The 26,736-nt window shown below is 46.5% G+C and overlaps 1 protein-coding gene across 1 annotated transcript; it reads right to left on the bottom strand.

Moving 5' to 3' along the window:
* Positions 1 to 12,884: 12,884 nt before the first annotated feature.
* Positions 12,885 to 26,311, bottom strand: LOC132572169 (E3 ubiquitin-protein ligase TRIM7-like). The gene is made up of 8 exons (XM_060238973.1): positions 25,857 to 26,311; positions 23,336 to 23,500; positions 22,996 to 23,091; positions 20,991 to 21,221; positions 19,804 to 19,826; positions 18,090 to 18,208; positions 16,895 to 16,927; positions 12,885 to 13,940 (listed from the first exon to the last, which is right to left on the bottom strand). Exons 1-8 carry the CDS (start codon positions 26,244 to 26,246, stop codon positions 13,423 to 13,425), a joined length of 1,575 nt encoding a protein of 524 aa, XP_060094956.1. The 5' UTR covers positions 26,247 to 26,311; the 3' UTR covers positions 12,885 to 13,422.
* Positions 26,312 to 26,736: the final 425 nt, after the last annotated feature.

Genomic DNA, 26,736 nt, shown 5'->3' with positions numbered 1-26,736 from the left:
CCGGGTTTGATTTCCCACTCCTCCACTTGCACCTGCTGGAATGGCCTTGGGTCAGCCATAGCTCTGGCAGAGGTTGTCCTTGAAAGGGCAGCTTCTGTCAGAGTTCTCTCAGCCTCACCCACCTCACAGGGTGTCTGTTATGGGGGAGGAAGGTAAAGGAGATTGTGAGCCTCTCTGAGACTCTTCGGAGTGGAGGGCGGGATATAAATCCAATATCCTCTTCCTCTTCTTCTTCTTTTTTAGGACTATTTGCTCATTATCTAAATTGCCATGAGGCAAACAAAACAGTTGGGAATTGGCTATTGGCTGTGGGGCATCTGTGAGCTACTTTGCAGACAAAGTCACAGCGCTCTGCCAGGATCTCCCAACCACAATTCATATAGTAAAAGAACTTGAAGCCCTTTGCCTGTCTTCAGGTCCACTTTTGGACTGTTTCAGCCGACTCTCCCTGGAGGATGTCAGCAGGATCCTGGCAGCTGCAAGGCCTACTGCTTCTCTCCCTGACCTGTGCCCATCCTGGCTGGTCAAGGCCTGTGGGAATGGTGTTCCAGCCCCTACTAGAAGAGATTCTCAACTTGTCGCTTTTGTTGGGGGGCATTACAGGGGGTTGAAAGAGCCTGTGGTACATCTACTCTAAAAAAAATCACTGGACCCCATGGTCCTAGCCAACTACCACCCAGTTTCCTGAGCTAAGACAAAAATGTGTGAGCCAGAGGCTAAAAAACTGAGCTAGCTCACCCTAACTCAGCTTAGAGAGAACACTGGTCCCAATTCATATTAGGTTCCCATATGCTTGAGAAATGAGCTTCCTTGGAAACGATGAATGGAAGAGGTAGCTGGTGAATTGTCCTCTTGCTATGCAACACTTGAGCTAGACCAGGGGTGGCCAAACTTGCTTAACAAAGGAGCCACATAGAATAAATGTCAGATGTTTGAGAGCTGCAAGACACAAACATCAGATATTTGAGAAGGAAGGAAGGAAAGCAAATAGACAGAGGGAGGGGGAAAGAGAGCAACTGTAACTTTAAATGCATTCTCCAAGCCAGCCAATGGGGTGGGGTGGGGGGGCTTCTAGAGCCACACAATATGTGTGAAAGAGCCACATGTAGCTCCCAAGCCACAGTTCGGCCACCTCTGCACTAGACCAAGTGGGTTCAGTGAATGAGACAGAGCCAGTTTGGTGTAGTGGTTAAGTGTGCGGACTCTTATCTGGGAGAACTGGGTTTGATTCCCCACTCCTCCACTTGCACCTGCTGGAATGGCCTTGGGTCAGCCATAGCTCTGGCAGAAGTTGTCCTTGAAAGGGCAGTTGCTGTGAGAGCCCTCTCCAGCCCCACCCACCTCACAGGGTGTTTGTTGTGGAGGAGGAAGGTAAAGGAGATTGTGAGCCGCTCTGAGACTCTTCGGAGTGGAGGGCGGGATATAAATCCAATATCTTCTTCTTCTTCTGTAGCAGAGGAATAAGCGAGGCGCACACTTACTGATTGAAAAACGAGGTATTTTACGTTGACATCAAACCAGGTTCATTTGAGCATCTAGGCTCCACAAAGTAATGAACCCCGGACCCTTCTCAAAACATCAGCTTTAAGCAAAAGCCAGCCTGCAGCCTCCCGCCTTACACGTTATCAGATTCACTTCTCTCCTCCCCTTCTCCCTGGTAGTCTGCTTATTCCAGCATGTCTGCTTATCTCTAAGGAGCTTCCTCAGAGGGCCTCTATCAGTACCCATCTGTGCATTACACCCTTTTGGACTGCCTGCTTGTCTAACCATTACAGCTCTTCAAATATTGCATCAGACATTCTCTTTGCTGTTAAAGGCAAAACCATATTTTCAATTATTATTATTATAGGGGTATTCATAATTATTCAGGGGTCCCTCTTCATTCCCCCCTTTCAGTCTCTGAAAGTTATTTTTTTATTATTATTATTTTAAAATCTGAAGGAGACTGACCATCATTAAGCAAATCAATTCAACTCGAGAAGAGCAGCTAGGTGACTATTTGATTTTTGACATTCCCAAGAAAGACTGAAATGACATTACAATGGGGTAATGCTATAGTATGTTGACAGAGATGGGGTGTAGATGGGTCACGGGAGGAGAGAGACAGTGATGGGATTATCCATTCACACTGGCACATCCCAGTATTGTCCATCTAGAGAAGGTGTGTGTGTGAAAGAAGGTCACTCAGAGGCATGCCTTGGCTATGCAGCCCAGCCTTTCAATGTGGAGTTTTCCTCATCTCCATCATGGGGCCTTTCTGGGCACACAGACTAGCTTGAGAGGGGCCCCCCCCATGTCCTTTAAGGCTCCTCTCTTTATTTGGCAGCACTCTGGTATCAGTTCCTCCTCTTTTGTACTGTCCAGTCCTTGGAGGGTGTGTCTCACATTTCATAGTGCACTGCTGATCAGACTTTAAACAACCAGGGTTGAGACACAATTGGGACAAAGGGAAAGGGTTTTAGGAATGTCAATTACCAAAATTAGACTATACATGAGTAAAAAATATAAAATAATCCACTCATAGTATATCCATTGAATAATTACATATGTCCAGTCTAAATTTGTGAACATAGATCTTGGAAGGATCCTAAAGAACTTATTTCTTTATCAATAAAACATTATTAGTTATGATTCAAGGATCCTAAAGAACTTATTTCTTTATCAATAAAACATTATTAGTTATGATGCAAGAATACAAAAACTCATCTCAATTCTAAAACACATAAGGAACATTTGCAAATGATATTCTATAAACTGAATCAACTCATGTGCCTTTATGGAAAACACCTTGTTGTAGCCTAGGTGATTAAGATACACACATTCAGACATACTTGGAAACATTGCCAGTTGTGGGCAGTCCACATTTGGCCACATTATTACAATATAAAAACCATTTCACTGTTCATTTCTTATTCCCCTCCCCTCTTAGTCTAACAAAAGGTCTTCTTTCTTGGGTTTATGGAGAATTTGCGTGCTTTATGCATGACAATCTTTTCACAGGGAAATCTGTTTCTGTTGCAGCCAAAAGGAATTCCTTTTCCTGAGAGCACAACTGGAAGTAACAATAGGCTGCTGTTATAATCAGCTGAGGCAACCAGCCTTTTGCTAGGCAGAGGAATCTCCCTGGAAATAAGTTTTCTCCACAACTCAATTTGGATGAGGTTCTCGGGGAGGCCTTCCTTCCAACATCAGTGAGGCATGACCAAGCAAATTTCAGGACCTCTAGGTATATACGGAAGAGCCTGGAAACATACTTAGAGAAACAAACAAATAAAACAGCAATTATAGGTGCTTTTTTCCCTTTTAAAGCTTTCCTTGGCTGTCCACAAATTGCCATAACTTGAGTCCAACCCTGTTGAGATAGGTTTGCATACATTAGCTAAATTACCATACTTGTTCTGGACAGGAGACTTCCTCCTTGGTGTTTCAGTTTGACAAGGTCTCTACCCTTCCAATGTTAAAGGACAGATTTCATACAACATACATTATGCAGAACACAAATCCACAATATAAACCCATGCATCACTTCTCATGATTCAGGCTAGTGCATATCCATATATAAAACAAGCATCTAGTGGTTCATGAGAGGCTTTTCATTTCATTTTATTTTATTTTTGTTGCAACAGATATGAATCTTAAAAAGAAAACATGAAATTGTGCACAAAATTTGGAGCTCCAAACAAAAAAAAAGAGATTACCATAGTTGAAGTTACCCCTGGATTGTGAAAATGGTCACAAAAAGGGAAGAAAAACTTCAAAAACAAACACAAAACAAAACTGAGGCCTCAATAGAACAATGCCAGCTTTTATCATACATGTATGTGAGGGATCAGACCCAAAAATGATTAGAGAATTTAAACCATTGGACTTCAGTGGGGTGTTCAAGTCCCACTGAACCCCATCTTCCTCTGTGTCAGCTCATCAAAATTTGTTCTGTGGGTCTCACATAAGTGTGAGAGTGGGTTTCATCAAACTTCAACAACAAAAATCCTAAAAGCAAATAATAGTTAAACAATTCTTAGCAGACATACCAATAATTCTTAAAATTACTAGATAATAATGTGCATGCATTAAACTTGAATTGCAGATCCCGGTTTTCTTCATATATATAACAAAACAATCCTGGAAGGCAAATTCTGGTTAATACACCTTGACAAAGAAGGTTAAAATAACAGAGAGTCAGAAATTTAAAATAATTAAATAGAAATGTGGTATCCAGTAGCAAGCCCGGCCAGGACTGAAGACTGGATTGAAACACAAAATCAAACAGAATTGGAGCCCTACCATGGTAAGAACATGAAACATAGAAAGAATTTTCTTGAACATAACACTCAGGAAAAGTCATGCTCTAACAAGATACTTATAGATGGAGGCATAAAATATGACGAATAAGCATATGGATGCCTTTTCCCACCATCTAGCTGAATAGGAAGATTGATATGCACAGTTTATAGATGGAACATAACTATGAATGACATCAAGAGAACAAATGAAGATATGCATTTTGAAGAATGCAGAACATCATTAAAGTCCAGATTTCCAATGAAGACAAAGAGTTTTCAGGAATCCTGCCTACTAAATTACTAAGAAATCTAGAAAGGGTATTTCCATAGGAAATATGACACTAAGAATAACTGGATCTCTGATAAAAAACTATTAGTTGACAGAATAGTGGTAGAAGCACCCCACTGGGCCACTCTGGTCAGACCAGTCTCAGTTACAGTTCTAATGAAGACACTCACAAAGACAGCCGGTTCAACAATGTTGTATTAGGGTCAGGCAGATATCACAGTCAAGAAGCAGTCCAGTAGTCATACACTTCCAATCAATGAATCCAGTCAGAGGTACAGATACACAGTCCAATAGAATAGTCAATACACAGTCCACAGTCATCAAATTCCAATATCCGTCCAACAGTATGCCACGCTATATCCATCCGTTCCTATCCCACACTGAACAGATAGCAGGCCACTGCATTTCAAGTCCCCTTAGCCAATCCCAGTCCAAATTGGTTAAAGGCTTACACCTGATGACACTTTGACACCTGTACTCAAGGATGACACAATACTTTGGCCGTTCCAATTCATCTTAAAGAGAGAGGACACTGGCATTAGTTTCTCAAGACTTAAGAAAGAAGAAGCACAATGAGAGGACAGTTTCACCCAGGGAAGGGTATAGATGTTCCTCTATAACACGTTATAACGTTATGGAAAGGGGTCTTTGTGAGGCAGAACTTCAAAACACTGCTCTAAACAAACACTCAGTACCAACAAGCAAAGGAACCCCCATGTTCAAACGAATGAAAAGTTGGGAAGCAGCCCAAAGTAAGACAGAAAAACTGCCAGATGCAACACCTAAAGACCACATGCTTCTGGTATGAGATGTTCTTAACAAAAATCCCAAGAAGATAAAATTTCCAAAAGGTTGGATCCTGTATTGCTTTAGCAGAATAGATGCTCCATATAAACCCAAGATTACAATTATAACCTTCCAACCCATTGTCCCAGATCAAAAAACTTAACAAGAGATCTGTTAGGTACACCATTTCTTTAAAACAAAGACAATCACAAGCTAAATAGCTTAAAAATATTCCCCTTAAAATTAAAGCTACACAATCTAAGTACAAGGGAAACTAATAAACCATCAAAAATTATTCTCAGACTCAAAAGGGTAAGACAAAAAGAAAAGAAATGAATTATCAGAGGAATAGCTTCTAACCTAGAAGAACTCTTAGCCTCAAGGCAGTTTACAGGCAGGGTCCTTTCTCTGGTAGAGAAAGATTAGCTGTTTACAGGCAGGGTCCTTTCTCTGGCAGAGAAAGATTAGCTGTAGTGGAACTTTGGGATGCCAGCTCCAGGGTGGAGATTTAAGAACATAAGAACATAAAAGAAGCCATGTTGGATCCGGCCAATGGCCCATCCAGTCCAGCACTCTGTATCACACAGTGGCCAAAAATTTTTTATATACATATACACTGTGGCTAATAGCCACTGATGGACCTCTGCTCCATATTTTATCTAACCCCCTCTTGAAGCTGGCTATGCTTGTAGCCGCCACCACCTACTGTGGCAGGGAATTCCACATGTTAATCACCCCTCGGGTGAAGAAACACCTTCTTTCATCCGTTCTAACCCGACTGCTCAGCAATTTCATCGAATGCCCACGAGTTCTTGTATTGTGAGAAAGGGAGAAAAGTACTTCTTTCTCTACCTTCTCCATCCCTTGCATAATCTTGCAAACCTTTATCATGTCACCCCGCAGTCAACATTTCTCCAGGCTGAAGAGCCTCAAGCGTTTTAACCTTTCTTCATAGGGAGTGTTCCAAACCTTTAACCATTCTGGTTGCCCTTTTCTGCACTTTTTCCCATGCTATAATATCCTTAGACCCAAAATCAGGAGAATATGAGAATTCAGAAAAATATCTCAATTGTGCCTCCCCCCTTTGATACCATGGGGCATATTTATAAACACAAGATGGGGAAGGTGATGAGATATATCTCCCTGGTGGAGGTTTAGATTTTACACTTCTTATTTCTAAAATTAAGACTAAATTTGGCTATGTACCTTTTCTGGTTATGGATCTGATTTATAAAAAGACAGGTCTCTTTCTGTAAAGACACATGGTTACTTGTGCCTTCAAGAGGAGAGACCTGAGGTGAAAATTTTATTTCCTTCTTAATATCTCAGGGCACTGCATTCTAAAAATTATTATTCCTTTTACCCTTTTCTGGTTCTGTTGAAGATTTCAGATTGAGAAAAGAGAAGGGGATTAACATTCCTTCCCAATGGGGGAGAATAGGAAGGGAAAAGTCCCCTATGCAAGCACCAGTCATTTCCGAGTCTGGGGTGACATTGCTTTCACAACTTTTTCACGGCAGACTTTTTACAGGGTGGTTTGCCATTGCCTTTCCCAGCCATTTACACTTTCCCTCCAGCAAGCTGGGTACTCATTTTACCAACCTCAGAAGGATAGAAGGCTGAGTCAACCTCAAGCCAGCTACTTGATCCCAGCTTCCACCAGGATTGAATTCAGGTCAGCTCTAGCACTCTGTGCCATGGTGTTCTTGTGGGGGAAGGGCAAATTTGCAATCTTTAACTTCCCTAAGCCAGGCTCCAATTTGGGGCTGATTTAGGCACTCTCTATACATTCTCAAAGGCCTTTCCTTGAGCCTGAAATTTATAGAACTAAAGCAGTAAATATTTAACAAACTAGTTTAATCTCTCTTTCTCACAGATATTTGATTCTGGCATTTTAAAGGTGAAAATAAAGGTACAACTCTCGAAATCTCTTTCTCAGTCATGGCAATAAATTGCATTTATTTAATTTGCATCCTTGCTGCATTTTAAAAGAGCTGAACCTAAGTTCTTTTGGGCTGACTGTAATGCAGTAGCCATGTACCAACTAATTTTAGTACTGAAATAGCTGAATAGCCTTAACTGGATATACCAGGAAGGTCTGACAGGCATAAAAATTAACATTATGAATACATTTCTTTGCCTAGCCTAACCTAGACTAGAGCCTATTTAGCTAAACTGCCTCCTGACATAATTCCATTCGGGGAAACCCTTGGATTCCATCTGGACATTTGAACTCTGTATGATAATATCTAGCTCTCTGAATTTATACCCAGTTAGCTAATTACATTGAACAACTCACTAAAACCAATGCTTCCATGCCTATTTTGTAAAATAAACTTTCTTTAAGTTTATTTGTGTGGTTAGTTACTTTCAGGCCACCACAATCTGAACCAAACTTATCCACAAGCCTTTGGAAGTACCTACTATCAATTTGTGAAAACTGACTTGGGGAACCCCTTGCTGCAGTGGTGTGGCTTAGTTTTCTCTAGAGTTTTCCTAATAGGCAGAGGCTTGACTAGGGCCTCTGTGCTAAAGCATTTATCCAGTCTGGTGGCAACCTACCTTCCTGATGTTTCTGGGGAAAATACCAGACTCTGGACCTGTGTTTAACTATCACTTGGCAAGTCTGCTGACCCACCTCGGCCAAACAGGTGGCAGACTTCGTTACACTAACAGAGATCTGATCTTTTAGGCAAGGCCACATTCTCTATAGTTAGTTTTATTTCCTGAATGGGGTTGCCATATCCAGACAGGACAGATTGCTTACGATCTAAAATAGAAGTCTAAAGAAAGATGAGATCCCTAGGGAACCAGGCTCTGAGCTCTCACTCACACCAAACTTCAATTACCCTGCAGAGAAAACTGAGTCTGCAGCTTGGAACTTTGTGCTGTGATTCCAGGAGATCTCCAGGCCTCCCCCTGATAACTGGTCTCATCTGATTTTAATCCAAATCATTGCTCTTCTGTTCTTTATTTTATTAAGGGGAGAGAGGTCTTTGTTACCTTACAAAGCCAGGTCTCTTCATTCTAAAAGACATTCAAATCCAAAATTTAGATTTTTTCCTTTCTTGAAAGGGAGGTTTAGGGACAAAGGAGCCTTGCCTTCCCATGTGGAACTACCATTCTCTGACATTTCTCAGAATTCTGGCTCTTTTTTTAAAAGTTCCCCATGACTCCAAACATTTAGACAAGACACTTCAAGGGAAAACAAGAAGACGACGACGATGACATTGGATTTATATTCCGCCCTCCACTCAAGAGTCAGAGCAGCTCACAATCTCCTTTATCTCCCTCCCTCACAATAAACACCCTGTGAGGTGGGTGGGGCTGAGAGGTCTCTCCCAGAAGCAGCCCTTTCAAGGACAAGCTCTGTGATAACTTTGACTGACCCATGGCCATTCCAGCAGGTGCAAGTGGAGGAGTGGGGAATCAAACCCAGTTCTCTCAGATAAGAGTCCGCACACTTAGCCACTACACCAAACTGGCTCTCAAACAAAAAACAGGAGCTGCCAGTGGGATTCTGACAGCTGCAGACACAAAGGAAGCCTTATCCAATCGCTTCCCCACTTTCCCGACTCAGACGCACTCGCGTGGCTGAGAACCGCGGTAGTGGTGGGTACAAAAATCGCTTGGAGGCTGTGCCTCCTCTCATTCACACACACACACACACCACAGAAATCCTTCCAGTTCCTAGCCTCTGTGCTTCAGCTCCAAGGCAGAGCCTAATAGACAGAGCTTCAAAGGTTGATCAAGCCTTTCTTCTCTCTCTCAGGAGAGGTAATCCAAATTTCCCAAACAATTCATACTTACAATCCTGAAGATCTTCCAGTTACCTATACACGTCGGTTTCAATCAGGTGCGAGATCTTGGCTGGCTGGCCGAATACCTTTCCCCACCGGGGCGGAGAAAGCTGGATTCAAGTAAAAAATATGACTTCTGGTGCCTAGTCTGCTGTTCCCCACCACGAGGGTGAAAGGCAAAACAGTTTTGCAGGCCTAGCCAAAGGTAGGAAAAATCCTCCCCGCCATTCCCGGATTCCCAGTATTCCTGGAATTTCTTCCCGGCCAAGGCACCAAGTTATGTAGCAGAGGAATAAGCGAGGCGCACACTTACTGATTGAAAAACGAGGTATTTCACGTTGACATCAAAGCAGGTTCATTTGAGCATCTAGGCTCCCCAAAGTAATGAACCCCGGACCCTTCTCAAAACATCAGCTTTAAGCAAAAGCCAGCCTGCAGCCTCCCGCCTTACACGTTATCAGATTCACTTCTCTCCTCCCCTTCTCCCTGGTAGTCTGCTTATTCCAGCATGTCTGCTTATCTCTAAGGAGCTTCCTCAGAGGGCCTCTATCAGTACCCATCTGTGTATTACACTCTTTTGGACTGCCTGCTTGTCTAACCATTACAGCTCTTCAAATATTGCATCAGACATTCTCTTTGCTGTTAAAGGCAAAACCATATTTTCAATTATTATTATTATAGGGGTATTCATAATTATTCAGGGGTCCCTCTTCACTTCTTCTTTGGATATTACTATCTTCACAAGTCCCCTGTTCATAACAGGCCCGTAGCTACGAGGGGGCCTGTGGGGGCACAGCCCCTCGACTTCTGGGTGAGGCCCCGTGACTTGGGGCCCCCAAACAGCGCCCGGGGCCTCTGCTGCATCCTGGAGCGTGGGGCAGGGGGCAGAAGGAGTCCCCAGTCTCCCCCTCTAGTTAAAAGAGCTGCAGGCTGATCAGCTGATCAGCAGGCCCTTTAACCCAGCACAGGATTCAACTGCTCCATAGCTATTGGTGCTCCTGGCTTGGCTGGTGACGAGGAGTGGGGTGACCTTGGACTCTGTGGAGCAGACCCTGCCAGCTGCCTGCGACTCTCGAGGGGGCTGGGAGCCTCTATAAATTTTAGCAGCATTTCAGCATGTAAAAGCTTCCCCGCCACGCGCACACACACATCCTGGTAAGTAAAGGTTCCCATGTGACTGCAAAACTTCCCCCTTCTGCTGTGTATCTGAAGCTCTTCATGTTCTTTGTAATTCACAAGGTAAAACTCGCTCCCTCCCCCCCCCCACAGGAAAAGAGCATTTCCTCTGTTAAGCCTTCCCCCGCTTCCTTCCTTGGTCTCTCTAGCAAGCCATTTATTTAGCTTCAGCTCCACAAGGCTGGTTCCTTCCTACCAAAAGAATGACTCAATGTAAATTTAAATAACAAGACACCCTGTATGTGTTCACTGTAACTTGTGAACAGGACTTGTGTGTGTGCATGTGTGTTGGGGGAAGGGGAGGAAGGCTGTATGCTTTCAATACAGTTATCCTGCATTTGGGTAGCAGAACTGTGATATATGGGCTTTAATTCATAGAGTTAAGAACTCTGGCTGGTAAATTCCTGGATATTTTTGGTGGATCCTGAGGAAGGCAGGGAGCTCAGTGGCATGTAAAGTCCACATCCCCCCCCTCCAAAAAAAGCCATTCTGTACAGCGGAAATTATCTCTGTAGTCCAGAGAACAGTTGTGATTCTGGGTGATCTCCAGGCCCCACCAGGAGGTTGGTAGCCCAATATCTTGGGAGTAAACCCACTGAATAAGAGGACTGAAGGTAGTTCTGCCTTCCATTGCTTCAGGTGGCCTTCCTGGAGTTTGCTTTAATTTTCACACACACCCGCCCTCCCAACTTTGTTATTCCAAGGAGGTCTCCCATCCAAATACTTGCCAGAGCAATGTAAAGTTTTTGAAAATTGGTTATCAGTGTGTGTGTGTGTGGGGGGGGAGGCAGTAGGGAGTCTGAGTGTTCTGGGAACAGAAACAGATTCGGGTGGGTAGCAGCATTGGTCTGAAGTAATAGAACAAAATTTGAGACCGGTGGCTCCTTTAAGGCCAACAAAGTTTAATCCCGGCTGTGTGGGGCACCAGCCAGTGTGATGGTAGGTCAGGTGGCCATGAGAGCAGCTATGGGTTGGGGCTGTTGAGTGCCCCCCCCAAAAAAAATCAAAGGCCCCCTGACCTTCCAAATCCTGGCTACGGGGCTGGTTCATAACCCCTCCTAGGCTGTACTCCCTCCTCTCACTGAATCCTCTCTTGACCTGTGCATCCACTGCCAACTCTCCATCCTCTGACTTCCAGTTTGCCTTTTAGACATCCTTCAACCCTCAAGGCACCATTTCTTAGCTGAATGTCCATCCCCAACTCAGAGACAAGATCAATGGCATTCACTGGTAGAGGGCTCCAAGCACAGCCCTTGTAAGTAGAAGCTGAATCTCCTCCTCTCTCCACCCACCACCAGCATGGCTTCTCCTCCATTATGCAAGAATTACCTGCTGGTTGTCTCACCTCAGAATCACTGGATGGGCACAACGGTCTTCCCCTTGGAGGGAGGGTGGAAAACATCTTTCATAAACAGTGGCGAATTTAACAGCTTTCCTGACCTACCAAAGGATCTTGAGATCCAGGTGCCAATCCCAACCGCACCATGGAAGCTTCCTCGGTGACCTTGGGCCAGTCACACACTCTCACCCTAACCTAGCTCTGAGGGTTATTGTTGTTGTGAGGATAAAATGGAAGGCCTAATTTTTCCACTTGTGTTCACTGTGCATGTCCATTGGGTTTTCTTTGTCGTTCTGTATTGATTTTCCTGCTTTCAGCACTCAGTTCACTTTCTGGTTGCTGTTTCTCCCAATGTGTTGAGGGTGGTAGACTTAAAGTGATGAGGCCTGAGTTCAAGTTCCTGCTCAGCTATCGGATTGCCAGCCTCCAAGTGGGGCCTGGAGATCACCCAGAATTACAGTTAATCTCCAAACAACATAAATCAGTTTCCCTGAAAGAATGGCCACTGAGAGGATGGCTATGGCATCATGGTCCCCCCAGTCCTTCCTCTTCCCAGACCCCACCATCCCCAGCTCTGCACTCAAAAGCTCCAGGACGAAGCTCACTCACTCTTGGACTGGCTTCCCTCATAGGGGCATGGGTAGGAGAGAAAACAGGAGCACCCAGTTCCTTGGAAACACAGAGGAGGAGAGAAGAGGAGACTGGAGTTATACCTTTCCCTTCACTCAGAGTGCCTTACAATCTCCTTTCCCTCCCCCCCCCCAACAGACACCCTGTGAGGTAGGTGGGGCTGAGAGAACTCTGACAGAACCCTTGAGAGGAACAGCTCTGACAGAGTTATGACTGACCCAGGGTCACTCCAGCAGGTGCATTTGGAGGGGTGGGGAATCAAACCTGGTTCTCCCAGATTAGAGTCCATGCATTTAACCACTACACCAAAGGAAAGCAAAATGGCTGTGTGAATGTGAAAGGGCTATAACGGTTTGAAAAGAGACACAAAAACAACAGGGAGAGAAACTGTAATGCAAGCATAGCCCAGCAGGACCCTGGTTATGCAAATCCACCTCTGGATTTTTCTGTCCAACTGCAGAGTTGGGGATGGGTCAAGTCAGTAAATGATGGCAGCCTTTATGACTTGTCCGGCAGTTATGAAATGGCTTCACCCACCTCCCCGCGTCCCCACCAAAGAAAACTGCAGAATTCAAGCAGCAGACTTTTCAACAAAACATCACTTTATAATAAACATAACATCTTTTCAATCTCTGGCATAACTGAAGCACAAGTGGTATCTGAACACAGCTACCGTGGCAGGGACAGGGTCTTCAGTGTCCATCAGAAAAGGCAGGCTGAACACAGGGCAAAACCCAGCAGATAGTGCCCATTAAAGAAAAGAGGAAATCCCAAATAGTAACTGAAACATGCAGGACCTCGTCTTCCTCTGTAGGCTCTGCAGCAGTTCCTCTCTTGTGCTTGAGGAGAACGAAGGATGGAGAGATCGGGGGGGGGGGGGGGGTCTGTTCAGAGCTCTCCTGTATCTTTTACAATGGGAAAGGCGTTACTGTCACTTTAAGGAATAAGATACAAAGGGGGGGGGGAGGAATGTTGGGAAATGGAGGGGGAAATATTTCCATTTTACCCCAGTCAATTTTGGTGGCTGGAGACAGGAGAGGTCTTCACAGGCCTTGAAAAAAGGAAGAATATTGAGAAATACTATTTTCTTCTTGGTGGTCCTGGTGTGAAGAAAAGGTCCTAGGAAGAGATTTTGAGGTGGGCTTTTCCATACACCCAAAAGAAGGGAAGGAGGGTCTCTCCAAAGAAGGAGGCTCCAGAGAACTCGTAGAGAAGGGCTGCTCGGTCAGCATCAAAAAAGGCCACTCGACCCCCAGCATAGTTCAGGCACACTCGGATCCTCTTCAGCTCCCCAGTCACAGTCAGGGGAAAGTCACATTCTTTTATAAAAGCGCTGTGCATCCCTGACTCCTTCCCCATAGCCCAGATCCCTTCCTCAGGACTAAAGATGAACGATTCCTTCCTCCTCACAGACTTTCTGGCCACCCCCACAGCCCATCTTTCCTCATTTCCCACAAGGACTTCCCAGAAATGGCAGCCTCCTGTGAATCCCTCACAGCCCAGCACAGCACTATAGTTCTCAAATCTCTCCGGACTGGTGGGCAGAGCTTGAGCTTTTTCTCCTCGTCTCACACTTTTCTGACCCTCAGACAGGATGAGCCTTTTATGGGCTGTGTTCGGATCCAGACTCACATTTGCTGTTGAGGGAAAATGAGGAGACAAGAAGTGAAACGGCATCAGCTGGGGGATTTCACTAGGGTTGCCAAGTCCAATTCAAGAAATGTCTGGAGACTTTGGGGGTGGAGCCAGGAGAGATTAGGGGTGGAGCCAAGATCAAGGCTGTAACAAGCATAATTGAACTCCAAAGGGGGCTCTGGTCATCACATTTAAAGGGATGGCACACCTTTTCAATTTCTTCCTTCCATAGGAAATAAGGATAGGGGCACCTTCTTTTTGGGCTCATAGAACTGGACCCCAATCTTTTTGAAACTTGGGGGGTATTTTCGGGAGAGGCACTAGATGCTATACTGAAAATTTGGTGCCTCTAACCAAAAAAGCAGCCCCCCCCCCCCAAAGTCCCAGATAACCGCAGATCAATTCTCCATGATTTTCTATGGGAATAAAGCTCCATGGGGAATAATAGAGTTCCCAGCAGACATTTCCCTCCCCTCCCCCTGCTTTCTGACGACCCTGAAGCGGGGGGAGGGTCTCCAAACCGGGGGATCCCCTGCTCCCGCCTGGGGATTGGCAACCCTAGATTTCACCCACTGGCCTGTTTGGCTTCCTTCTCCTGCCAGTCATGGCCTCCACCCACCTCTGCCACCCTCTCCTTGGTCATCAGGCTCTCCTGCCTGCTCCTGCCCTTCTAAAAGGCAGAGCTGTCTTTCCGCATGCTTCAGAAGGCAGACAATGTACACAACAAGCACCCACAGGGACACAATCTATTTCCTCCTATATCCATCCTGAAAAGAGAACTATGGAGGAGAGAAAAAAAACAATGGCAATTTCAGTCACAGTCTTCTTTGGTTAGAAATCACACACAAGAACAGAAGATTTGTCTCCTTATCAGGAATCTTCCTTCTCGATGGTCGTGGGGTGAGGCAAAGAAGCCCCACAGAGTCAATACAGCACACACTACTCTGGCTCTAGTGCCTTCTGAGAAAGAGAATTTGCCCCCTTGGATGGGAAGAGACTGCCCTACTCTAGGACCCCCGACAAGGAAGATGCACAGTGAGAGAAATCTTTCATTCTCCAGTGGTCCGGGGTGGGGAAGTCTCCACATCTGGCACATAAGAAAGCAGCATGCCTCAGAGAGGGGAAGAATCTCAGACTCTAGCCTGAAAAGGTATGCTACAGGACCATTTTCTTCCAAAAGTAGTCTCAGCTGAGCCCATTTTGTCAATCCTGTAATGCCTGGTGAATGAGTGGAACAATTTCCAGGCTGCAGCCCTACAGACCACCTCTAAGGAAGGGAAGGACCGGATAATGCCGAGGTTTCTGCCCCTCTGAGGGAGTGGGCTGTAACACCCGAAGGGGGATCCAGTCCCCTGGACTTATATGCCAGGAAAATGCAGCCTCTGACCCATCTGCTAGTGGTGGATGTGGAGACCTTATGGTAGGGGTGTCATATGTCCCATCCACAGACCAAATCAACCCTCTTAGGGCTTCAATCAGGCCCACGAGGCTCTTTTACTCCCCCCTCTCCTCTCCTGTCCTCACCCATTCCCCAGCTCCTGCTGCCTTGCCTTTGCAAGCTGAAGCAGGAATCAAAGCTGCAAAGAAGATGTGCAGCGGAGCGAAAATACACTCCACATTTTCCTTGCAACTTTGTGCTGAAATATGTTTCAATGGAGGGGAGCTGGGTTTAACTTCCCAGCATTCCTATGGCCAGCTGGGAAAACCCAGAAGGTGCCTGAATGCAGTGGGGAAGCGGGGGAAAAAACCTGCTACACATTGAACAAGGGGCAGAGCCAGAAGTGGCAGAAATATCCTTGGTACTTAATACTTAATTCATATTCCCAACTCCTCTGCCCCCAGCTGCTGCAAAAATTAATGCCTGTTCTGATATCCTCAGTGGGAATTTTAATAGACCTGCAATATTACCAGTTGGAACCTCTTGCGGACTGGAGTTACCAACACGGAGCGATTGAACATCAGACATGATCTACTCTGCGATGGGAAACCTGATGCCCCAATAGGCACCTTTGGTGGGAGAATAGCAAGACTTTCTTATGGAGCTCAGTCAAGCTCTTGCCCGGCAGCCATTCTCCCATCATTTCAATATGGCAGCAGGTAGGTGAAAAGAGGCAGTTCATTTCCTCAGAGTTCACCTTTTCTTTCGTCCTTAGCAACATCCCCAGAGCAAGAAGAAACTGGCTGTGGCAGGGAGGTCAGATTTTGAGAAACAAGAGTGTTCTGTAGTAGGCTTGCCAATCCCCAGGTCCCAGCAGGGTTTCCCTCGCTTTTGCAGGCTCCTTCCCCTCCTCCCAGTCAGCTGGCCAGCGAGGGAAGCCCCACCCCCACAGCCACCATGTGCCTTTCCACTTCTGGAGACTTAAGAAGATGCTTGAAAAGACTTACTTTTTAGACGGTGTGTCTGTGCCTTTAAATCTAGAAGCCAGGCTGAATGTGGGTGGGGTGAGCTGGCAGAACAACATGGTTGCTCCCAGTAGCTGTGACAGGAGCCCAGAACCTCTGTATTACAATCTTTTCAGAGGTCGTTTGCATAGTTAGGGGTAAACTAGAACCTTGGTTTCTCCTTTATTAGTCTGAAAAACTTGGAACTTTAGCAACTCATGAGTAATTGCCCCAGTGAAACCACACAAGTGTGAGATTGCAAACTGTTTATTTGGGGGGGAGAGAGAGAGAGAATGTTTACAGGGAACATGCAGCTGCTTGGGGTGAGGAAATGAAGACGGTATTCAGGGGAACTGCACTGCTGTATTCTTATTTATTTATTTCAGGGAATAGGAAAGTCTCTTGGCTCCACCCTCAAAGTCTCCCACCCGCAAAGTCCCCAGGTATTTTCTGACTGACTTGGTTACCCTCTTCTAGAGTGCTACCTCTGAGACCACCAAGCAGAAGAACACAAATTGTAAGGTGAAGCTTTTTAGTTTAGAAACTATTGACCAGTTTATGAAGAAAAATGTACCTTTCTGCAGATGAAGTCCAGAATCCAGAGTGTCTGAGGAAGCAAAGGAACAGAAAGTGAGTGGCAGACTTTCCACTTATCACAAATCTTGGGACAAAAATATCAGCTAATACTATTTTCTTTTGGGGAGGGAAGGCAGCATGATATAGCCCAACATTATCAAATCTTGGAAGCTAAGCTGGGTTGGTACTTAGACAGGAAACTAAAGAAGGCTCTGCAGAGGAAGGAAATAGCAAACTGCCTCTGTTTCTCACTTGCCTTGAACACCTCTTGGTGGGGTCACCAGAAGTCATTTGTGACTTGATGGCGCATAAGTACATATTCATATGAACATATGAAGCTGCCTTATACTGAATCAGACCCTTGGTCCATCAAAGTCAGTATTGTCTTCTCAGACTGGCAGCAGCTCTCCAGGGTCTCAAGCTGAGGTTTTTCACACCTATTTGCCTGGACCCTTTTTTGGAGATGCCAGAGATTGAACCTGGGACCTTCTGCTTCCTAAGGAGATGCTCTACCACTGAGCTACCGTCCCTCCCCATATTCCTTATGAGTTACAGCTAAAGGGTCAAGTAGAAGCTATTTCGGGGTGGGGGGGGAGGGGACTGTGTACAAATATACAAATTTGCTTTCACAAGTCACTGGAGTTACTTGAGATTCATGTCATAGAAAGTATCCTAAGGACTGCAGCCCAAGGGTCCAATCTGGCTAAATTTAGGATGTTTCTAGACAGAGGTTCTGCAGTGCCATCCTGAGCAGAGTTACACCCTTCAAACTCACTGATTTCAATGGGCTTTTGACTTTACTTTAAAGACAGCACTGTAAAGAGAAGGGGGGGGCTGAAATTGATCCAGTGGCCGTCTTCATTAAATGCAGATGCCCTGAAGGGCAGTTTCCCTCCCCCTTCCTATCATTTCAGGTGTTTGCTTGACCATCTACCTCACCATGTGCCCTTGCATGGTCACAGTAATGAATAGAGATCAACATAGAATAACATCGAGAAGTCCATGTAATGCAATTATGAGCTGAAGTTATGGCAGAATTCTCATCAGAAAACTTTACATGGTGAACTAAAATGGCCTTCTGAACTGATACATAAACTCCCCATGTTCCTGGGTCTGTTAACGATATAGCCATCCTGGAACATCAGGCCCACTCTAATGTCCAGTTTGAAACTCTTGCAGTGTTTCTTCATTACCTTTGAATTGCCTCTTGATGACCTCCAAAGGGGGATTGAAATGTGAGAAGTACCAGATGTGCCACTTCAGGGCAAGTGGGAAATCCACTGGATTCTCAAATGACTCCTTTTCTTCATACCTGGAGAAAATCCCATTAAGATGCTATCCATCCAATTCAGAATCTCCCCTGTCCCAATGGATTAAAGAAGTAGAGGAAGGAACTGCCAGAAAGCTGAGAGAGACCCAGGCTGATGCTGAACACTGAAAGATTGGGGGGAGCCCTTTTGGACAGGCCTGTAGCCAATGGGGGGCCTGGCCCCTCCACCCAACCCCACCCTCCACCTGTATGGCCCCTCCTGGTGACCCGGTTCTCCCCAGTGCTGTCGTGGCACCCGCTCTCTCTGTGGCTGCTGCTCTGGCAGCCGCTAATCTCCCCGCCACTCTGTGGTGCCTCCCACCGACACACAGGAAAAGCAGCGCAGAGGCCAGCAGCTGCCTCCTCCCCACTTCCTCCCGATTGCTGCTTTTCCCTCTGACCAGCTGATGGGGGAGGCTGCGGCTTTGAAAGAGTCCCGCTTTTCCAGCGCTTCGGTCTGTTGGTGGGTGGGAGAGATGGGGGAGACACTTTGGAGGGGAGCGGGGCCGCCAGAGCGGTGGGCCCCTCCATCTGAAATTTAATTCGATGGGACCCCCCACCTAAAATTTTCTGGCTATGCGCCCGTCTGTGGAGAGAAATGTTCACCTCATTGTAGCTCCTGCTTTGTTAAGAACTGGACCTGGGTTCCACACAGCAACTGCAGAGAATGGCTACCACAAAACAATACAGCTGGTTTTGTGCACTAAATAGCACTGCGGAAATTGTCCATTTTTCCTGCTCCTTGTGATGTGTTTTGTGCATGTGGAACAACAAAAGCAGGGAAGTCCCCTGCCCAACTCTGTCTTGGCATGAAACAATTGACATGAGGAAGAGAAGGCAGGAGCCCTCCCTCTCCCAGAGTGGCATTTGAGGCCTAAGCAGGGTCTGCTTTCTTTTTTAAGAGCCATTTGTTGCAGATGGCATGTGACACTGCGGAGCCCAGGCCAAACTATCTTTTTAAAAAGCAAATGTCTGGTTTGGCTGTAAGAACTGCAACCCCAAATCCCCTGCTCCTGTCTGTCTCGCAAATGTCCAGGTAAAGAACAAGAAAGCTAGCGAGGGTTCTGGACAAGGACTATCCCAGCTGTCTGTCTGTCCCAGCTGTCCCTCTCTCCCCCCTACCCCTAACATGAAAAAGGCCAAAAAATAGGTGAGGGAATGACTGCTGTTCCTGCAATACTGAATGAAGGACAAATTCACAATGTGGAAACAGCCATGGCCAATCTGCTGCTACCATTACAGAAGGATCTTTATAAAGGGACTGATGGTAAGCTGCGGCAGCCGTTTTGTGGCTGACATCATATCCTGTGGCAGCGTCCTTCACACCATGTCAGCATTCCAAAGCTGCCGGCAGCCTCAAAAAGGTTGGAGACCCTTGTTCTAGAGGTGCACATCTAGGTGCCAACCCAGACCACCCACCATTTCACTACACAATTTCCTGCTGACGAGGCTCTGTGTATAACGAGGCTCTGTTTGCCACTGAAAGATGGATGGAGATCTGATCTGGCTCTGAGTCAAGATGCTGAAGGACTGTGTTCTTCACAGGCTACTCAGTCCAATCCAAACATTATGAAGGTTAATGATGAAGTCCTACTTACTTCTGCAAGGTGCTTCTGGCATCCTGAGGAAAAATGGCAGAGAGAAAAAGAAAAGATATTGGATTTATATCCCGCCCTCCACTCAGAGTCTCAGGTCACAATCTCCTTTACCTTCCTCCCCCACAACAGACACCCTATGAGGTGGGCGGGGCTGAGAGGGCTCTCACAAGAGCTGCCCTTTCAAGGACAACCTTCTGTGATAGTAATGGCTAACCCAAGGCTGGAGCAAGTGGAGGAGTGGGGAATCAAACCCGGTTTTCCCAGATAAGAGTCCACGCACTAAACCACTACACCAAACTGGCTCTCGGTGCTTGCTAAGAGACCTCAGTGCTTGCTAAAAGATCATACCAGGAAGACCTCTCTGGAAGATTCTGCCCGCTGGCATTTTGCTTGAGTCCAGCTAGCAGACTTCACTCAAAGACTGGGGTAGATCTTCATAAAGTGGAAGAAAAATCTCTGTGAGGTTAATACCAGCAGACAAAGTGGAGCCATTTTGGAGCGGTGTGATCTGCTCTGACAACTTAAGAACGATAATGTTCAGAGATTTTTCTTCACATGGAAGGCTGGAGGGCTGTGTACCCCTTCTGGCCACCTGCAGATGCAAAGGCATTCCTAGCAACGTTTCTTCCATTAGCCTTGCATCACTGCAAGACTGCCTCCCTTTTCCCTCCTACATTGCTGAGCCAGCTTGCAGGAGTTTCCCTGCAAGACGCCCCAACAATAAAAGGGAAGGGAGGGTCTAGCCATCAATGCCATCGTATCTGCACAGATGTGAAGGGCAGGCAGAAGCAGCTCAGCGGTGGCAGGAAAAGGTGTGCGGATACCATTCCTGTAACCACCTGTTGTGTGTCTGTGTGCATTTGGAGCGCACATCTGCAAGCCGCCACTATAAGCCACGTTCCCTGCCCCACAGACATCCTCCTTTTAAAATGTACTGTGAAAAACCTTGCATGGAATCCTCACTCCAGGGGTGGGTAGGTTTCACAGAGCCCCTGCTTTTGTCCAGTCTGTCCCTGGCTGGAGATGCAAAAGGACAGAGAGGAAAACAGCTCACATGCAGAGATGAAAACTTCCTAGCAACATAAACTGGCCTTGTTTGCTTTTCTGCTGAGCAAAGGAGGCACAGAGAAGATTTGGAGCCAGCCTTTTCCCCTAGGGGACCCTGCCTGTTCCTGCCACCCTCTCACCTGCAGGAGATCACTGGCTGGCTGCTGACACTTCTCTTCCATCTCCCGGATGAGGCTTTCGAGAGAGGAGAGGGCCTCAGAGAGTTCGGCCACGTGCTGGTCCCTTTTCTTTGCCACCTCCATCTCCACCTCTTCCATCTGGGCCAGCAAAAGCTTCTCTTGTTCCTCCAGAAACACGTGCAGTTGCCTGAACTTTGCTACTGCCTCTTGCTTCTCTCCTTGGGTTTGTTTCTGAAATGGAAAGAGAAGAGAATCGGTCCAGTGTCAGGAACACAGCTGGTCTCTGCAGTGGGAAGAGCCTCCTATGAGAAGAGCACTTGGGCCTTTCAGAGATCACAATTAACACTCAGCAGGGACAGCGGAAGATCCACCAGGCCCAGCCTCAGGGCCAAAGAACACAAGGATCTCCCTCCAACTCCTGGAGGGGTTCTTTCAGCCACAGAGGATTCAGTCTGCAGCAGAAGACCCAGAGAAAAGAAGGGGGGCTTCAGTCCATTTGTTCCCCCACTAGAACACCCTTCATAGGTTGACTCCCCCAATCCATATTAGGCGACAATATACTATTTGAGTAGAAACCCCACTGGGGGCAAAAGAGCTCAGAAGCCCTTTCACCTTGCTTCGTCTTCCAGTGTAAACTGCAGTTTCCCTGGCTGCATTTTGGGCAAGGAAAAATTGCAGGGGAGGGGGGAACTACACACTACTCAGTATCCCAAGTGCTTGACGGCTAGAGTGTGTGCCGAGTGTAGTTAGACCATACGGTGAAGTAGTAGGGACGTTGATAAGAAGAGCCAACACACCAGTTGGTTTTATAACAAACCTGTTGCTTTTATATACAAAATATTTACAGCAGTGAAGATATATACAATCACAGTTCTGAGTAACAGTGTGGTTCGCCAGTAATCCAATTCCATCGAGCGAAAAACACCCTGGCCACTCAGATGTTATTATAGTCCAGTCCACCAATCAGCTAATTCTGCTGACTCAGTGTGACTCTGTAGAAATGTCCAGCTATAACCAGTTCTGATTGCATCAACTATAGCAGTCCTGTGACACCTGTCATTCTTACAGTTTGTGATCTAGCATGCTTCACAAACAGACTTACAATACACTAACAGTACTTTCCCCACCTTAGAATCTGCGATGGCTTAACCCCACTTGGCCCAATTCAGCATCGCTGGGCTACCTATCAACATTTGCAGCAAGCATGAGGAGGAGGCAGAGACTCCTCCCAGGTTGCTTGCTGGTGCATTTACACATATGGGGCCTGAACACGGATGTTCTTCTGCCTGTGATTCTCTCTACAGCAAAGAGTGCCTTGGAAAGTCAACTGATGCTGCTCAAAACAAAACATCCAGGGCACTGGAGGGCAGGGAGCTCCCGAGGCACAAGAGCGTGCAGTTCCACAGCATCCCCAGACTCACCACCCAGGTAATACCTCTGCTTAGAATTGCAATGTTACACCTACCTAAGAGCTGCCTTTGGGGCCTGTTCTGCTGCATACGGACCAGGCTGTGCATCTAGGGATGCCAGCCTCCAGGTGGGGCCTGGGGAGCCCCTGGAATTGCTCATTTCCAGACTACAGAGATTGGTTCCCCTGGAGAAAACATGCTTTGGAGGGTGAATTCTGTGGCCCTGTGTCAGTTCTGGATTAACCATTAAGCAAAAGAAATACACGCCTAGGGTACCGGTCCTAGGTGCACTCAACTGCTAGTTAGTGCTAAACAAATACAAATATATATAACAAATACAAATTATACTTAATATAGTAGTGAGGTCTGGCCTGGGGGATGGATTAAAAATCTGAATTTTTAATCTCTTATTTCACCTTCAGCACTTACTGAGTCTCAATGTTTTGTCAGTTAAGTAATGGAAAGGCAGTGGGGCAACGTTGTTGGGCTGTGATTAGGGCAACTCTACTTCCCAACTGAAGGGGAGGGGGCGGCCTCGTGAGCTGACATTTCTGCTCTTTGGACTCTATTCATTCCGCAGCCACAGTGACACTTACAAGCAAGTCTTGGCTTTCCCTCTCAATGTCTCCTTTATACGCCACAATTCTCTCTCTCTCCTTCTCCAGGATCTCCAGACAGTTGCGGAACTGATCCTGCAGAGAGGGGGGAGAACCAAAATTGAAATGTGTTCTTTTTTAAGGTTTACTCCACCCCAGTCATGGGTTGGATATTTCTTGCATTCAAAGCCATTATTTGTAGCCAAGATATCACCAAATTGTGTTAACACTCCAGGAAGGAGGCAGCAAAGAGGCACTGTCACGCCCCAACTTGGGCCCAGAGGCTGGGGAGGAAACTGGAGGGAGTTTCCCTGCAAAGAGACCCCAACAACCTTCCTACCTTGTACTCTTGGGAGGCCTCCTCAAGAGGAAGGGTTTCATGTTCTCTGTGCTCCTTGGATCGGTCACAGACCACACAGATGAGGGCTTCATCATCCTTGCAGAAGAGCTTCAGGGGCTCCTGGTGCTTTTGGCAAACTCTCCCTTTTCCGGCTGCCCCTACCGCCTGATGCCCAAAATAAAGACATAGGATTTGTTTCATCCCCACCCACCTCCAGAACTGTACTTCTCCTTGTAATGGACTAGACACAATTTTTGCCTTGTCCAGTTTAAACACAACACACACACAATGGGAGAGATACAAAGTTTTAATCAAGGTATGAACTTTTTATCTTGCTACAGAGAGAGAGAGAGTGAGTGAGTGAATGTGTGTGTTGTTGGGCTCTTATGCAAGGGCTCTCCTGGGTGCAACTGGGTTTCCCCCTCCCTTTTGAATACAGTGGTATTCATACCCTCATGATCCAGTTTTTCTCAGTAGGAAAGTAATGTGATTTAGATGAGGAATAATAGGCCAGTGAAGGGGATTAGACTGAGACCAGACCAAGTTTACCCAGCACATTTCCTTTGTAGACTGAGGGTTCTGAACTTAAGACCTCCCAGATAGTAGGCTGATACTGACCACTATACATGTTTTCTCTGTTCTTGCACTGCCTCATAGGAGTTGTAGTTATTTCTCTGAAGAGACTATAGTTTTGGAGACAAACACACAGCTCTCAGTCTGTGTCACAATGCCTTCATGACTGACACACAAAACATTTATGTACAAAAGGTCACACAATGCCCAACTATTTCATGTTTTCCTCTGGGCCTTGGGATCAAAGCATTGACAAGATTTCTGTAACAAATGTCAATAAATAAAAAGTAGCTTTGCAACTTACAGATACACACCTGAACAGCATACTCAAGATTGCTACAGAACACTGTCTCCAGATTTTGATGCAATAATTCAGAGCAAGAGGTGTCAGTTATTAGAGACTGTTAAATAAAAGACTAGCGCTCTTGCAATTTTGTAAATGTTTTAACTTTTAAAAAGAATTCTTTAATTGTGTTTGTGTCTTGAAGCCTGATTCAGGGTTTTGGAATCAAGGAAAGCCAACCAGGGATCATATGGCAAAAGTTCCTCAGCTAATGGTGGCCTACCAGTGAAAGGCTGAGTGGGGCATCAATACTGAGAGGGCTAAAAGCAAAGGGTGATTGCCTGGGGGGATCAGGTGAAGAAGACAAGAAGCAACCAGGGTCTCCCCACTACAAAGAGAACCCACCAGAACTAATGGGTTGAAATTAAATCAAGAGTTTCCAAAGATTTCAGGTTTTCACGGCTGGTAAAATCATTAGGGTTTGTAGAATCTTTCAGGGCTCAAGTGCCGTGTTCTACTGGAGAAAGTTTTCCTTCCAGACATTTCGTTCTCAGCTACGGAGAACATCCTCAGTGGCATTGCAGCCGGAGCAGGCGCTCAGACCTTCTTGGCTGCTGTGCATTGAGTCTCAAGATTCTACAAACCCTAATAAAAGAGTTTCCGCCTGACCATTAGAGTAGTTCCTCAATGGAACAGGCTTCTTCGGGAGGTGGTAGGCTCTCCTTCCTTGGAGGTTTTTAAACAGAGGCTAGATGGCCATCTGACAGCAATGAGGATCCTGTGAATTTAGGGGGAAGTATTTGTGAGTTTCCTGCAGGGGGTTGGACTAGATGTCCAACTCTATGATTCCTCAAGTGACTTTTTTGAGCAGTTTAATTCTACTTGCTGCTTTGCAGTTTAATACTAGCCGCCAATTTGTGGCCTATGGGGGGGGGGGGCGTGCAATCATATTACAGTGTATGTATTATATTTGCTATTGCATTATACTCAGTCAGCAGCAACGACCTGAAACCTGAAATTGTATTGCCAGGACTGACTTATGCATTAGGCACAGTGCCTAGGTCCCACTATAGTTTTAGGAGTCCACAAAAACGTTTACATTTCTTTTGCAATCCGAAGAAAAAACCGAAATGTTTAGGGCCCACAAAAATTTATCAAATTTTGCCTAGCGTGCACACACAAAAATGCTGAAGAATTTAAAGTCATATCAAAAATAATTTTTAAAAATATCATCATGGTGGTGAGAGGGGCCCACAAAGGCAAAAGTTCCCCGGGGCCCAAGAAAGTCATAATGCCGCACCCAAGTGAAATTTTGAGCCACACACCAAGACGCAAGCGCACTAGTGCTGGTGAGGCGGGACCCAGGAAGAGCCCCGCTGGATCAGACTCAGCCAGGATTCGCCCAGCCCACTGGCCTCTTTCCAAACTCTGGAGGACTAAATGAGTCCAGGAGGAGGGGAGAGGAGCATTTCCACGTTATCATCCAGCGGGATGCCTGACACCTTACTCACTCGCAGGTTCCTACATTTAACTGATTTAGTACCCATCACTTTGCATTTCAATTAAGATTGTTTTCATTGGACTGAAACTACAGCGAGGCCAAGAACGAAGAGACTCTCCAGCTACTCCCCATCAGGATTCCCCGCCTCCCCCAGAGGAATCTACCTCTCTGAGCTCCTGGGATATGCCGCAGACCATGCAGAAGGGGGCTTCGTCGTCCTGGCAGGAAAACCTCAGCAGCTCCTGGTGCTTCTGGCAGAGTGGCCCGTTCGCACCCGCAGCATCTTTCCGCTCCTGCAGAGTGAATTTCTTGGCTATTGCCACCACGTTGGCCAGCTGCTGGTTCGGCCTGAGGCTGCTGGGCTGCGCTTTTCCTCTGCACTGGGGGCAGGAAGGCTCGGCGGCCCCCGACGACTCCCCCCAGCTGCGGGTCAGGCAGGCTCGGCAGAAGTTGTGGCCGCACTCGGCGATCATGACGGGGTCCGTGAAATAGTCCAGGCAGATGGAGCAAGAGGCTTCCTCGCAGAGCTCCTTTAGCGGACCTTGAGGCTCCATGGCGGCCTCCGCAAGGCGCTAAAAGAGCAGAACCACTTTCGCTTTTTCCCGCTCTCCCAAGCAGCGAAGGGGCGTTTCCCTTCATGCAAATAAACTCTCTACCGGCGCCCAATCAGCGGGCCCGAGCAGAAAACAGCTACCTGGAGAAGCGGCCTGCTAAAGCAAGGGGAGGGTGGAGTCAGAGCTTCAGGTGGAATCGCCTCTGTTGCGCTCCTTGGGCAGGTGTTTGCAGGGGGATCTTTCCCGTTGCCCTCCAGGGCCTGGCCCGTGGGGGTGCCCCTGGCTGGGTCTAAGGAGAGACTTCCCCGTGAGAAGGTCAGAAGTTTCCTGGAAGGGTCCCCCCAAACTTACATCCATCTGCCCCTTTGATAAATGAAAGCCAGTTTCTCATCTTCCCCCACCCCTCTTACTTCCGGGGAAGGGAGTGGCAGAAATGCTCCAGTTTCCCGCAGGAAGCTGAGAGTCAAAACACGAAGTTCCAGTCGTTTGG

Source organism: Heteronotia binoei, chromosome 5 (assembly GCF_032191835.1).
Source record: "Heteronotia binoei isolate CCM8104 ecotype False Entrance Well chromosome 5, APGP_CSIRO_Hbin_v1, whole genome shotgun sequence".
Classification (NCBI taxonomy): Eukaryota; Metazoa; Chordata; class Lepidosauria; order Squamata; family Gekkonidae; genus Heteronotia; species Heteronotia binoei.
The sequence above is the reverse complement of the archived record's forward strand: the minus strand, read 5'-3'. Positions and strand labels throughout refer to the sequence as shown.

What these genes read in the sequence shown, in the direction of transcription:
- LOC132572169 (XM_060238973.1), bottom strand. Translation starts at nt 26,246, where the DNA reads ATGGAGCCTCAAGGTCCGCTAAAGGAGCTCTGCGAGGAAGCCTCTTGC. An exon ending in TATCCCAGGAGCTCAGAGAG is followed by an intron (nt 23,501 to 25,856) that starts GTAGATTCCTCT and finishes TTTGGGCATCAG; the next exon opens with GCGGTAGGGGCAGCCGGAAA. An exon ending in GGGAAAGCCAAGACTTGCTT is followed by an intron (nt 21,222 to 22,995) that starts GTAAGTGTCACT and finishes TTTCCATTTCAG; the next exon opens with AAACAAACCCAAGGAGAGAA.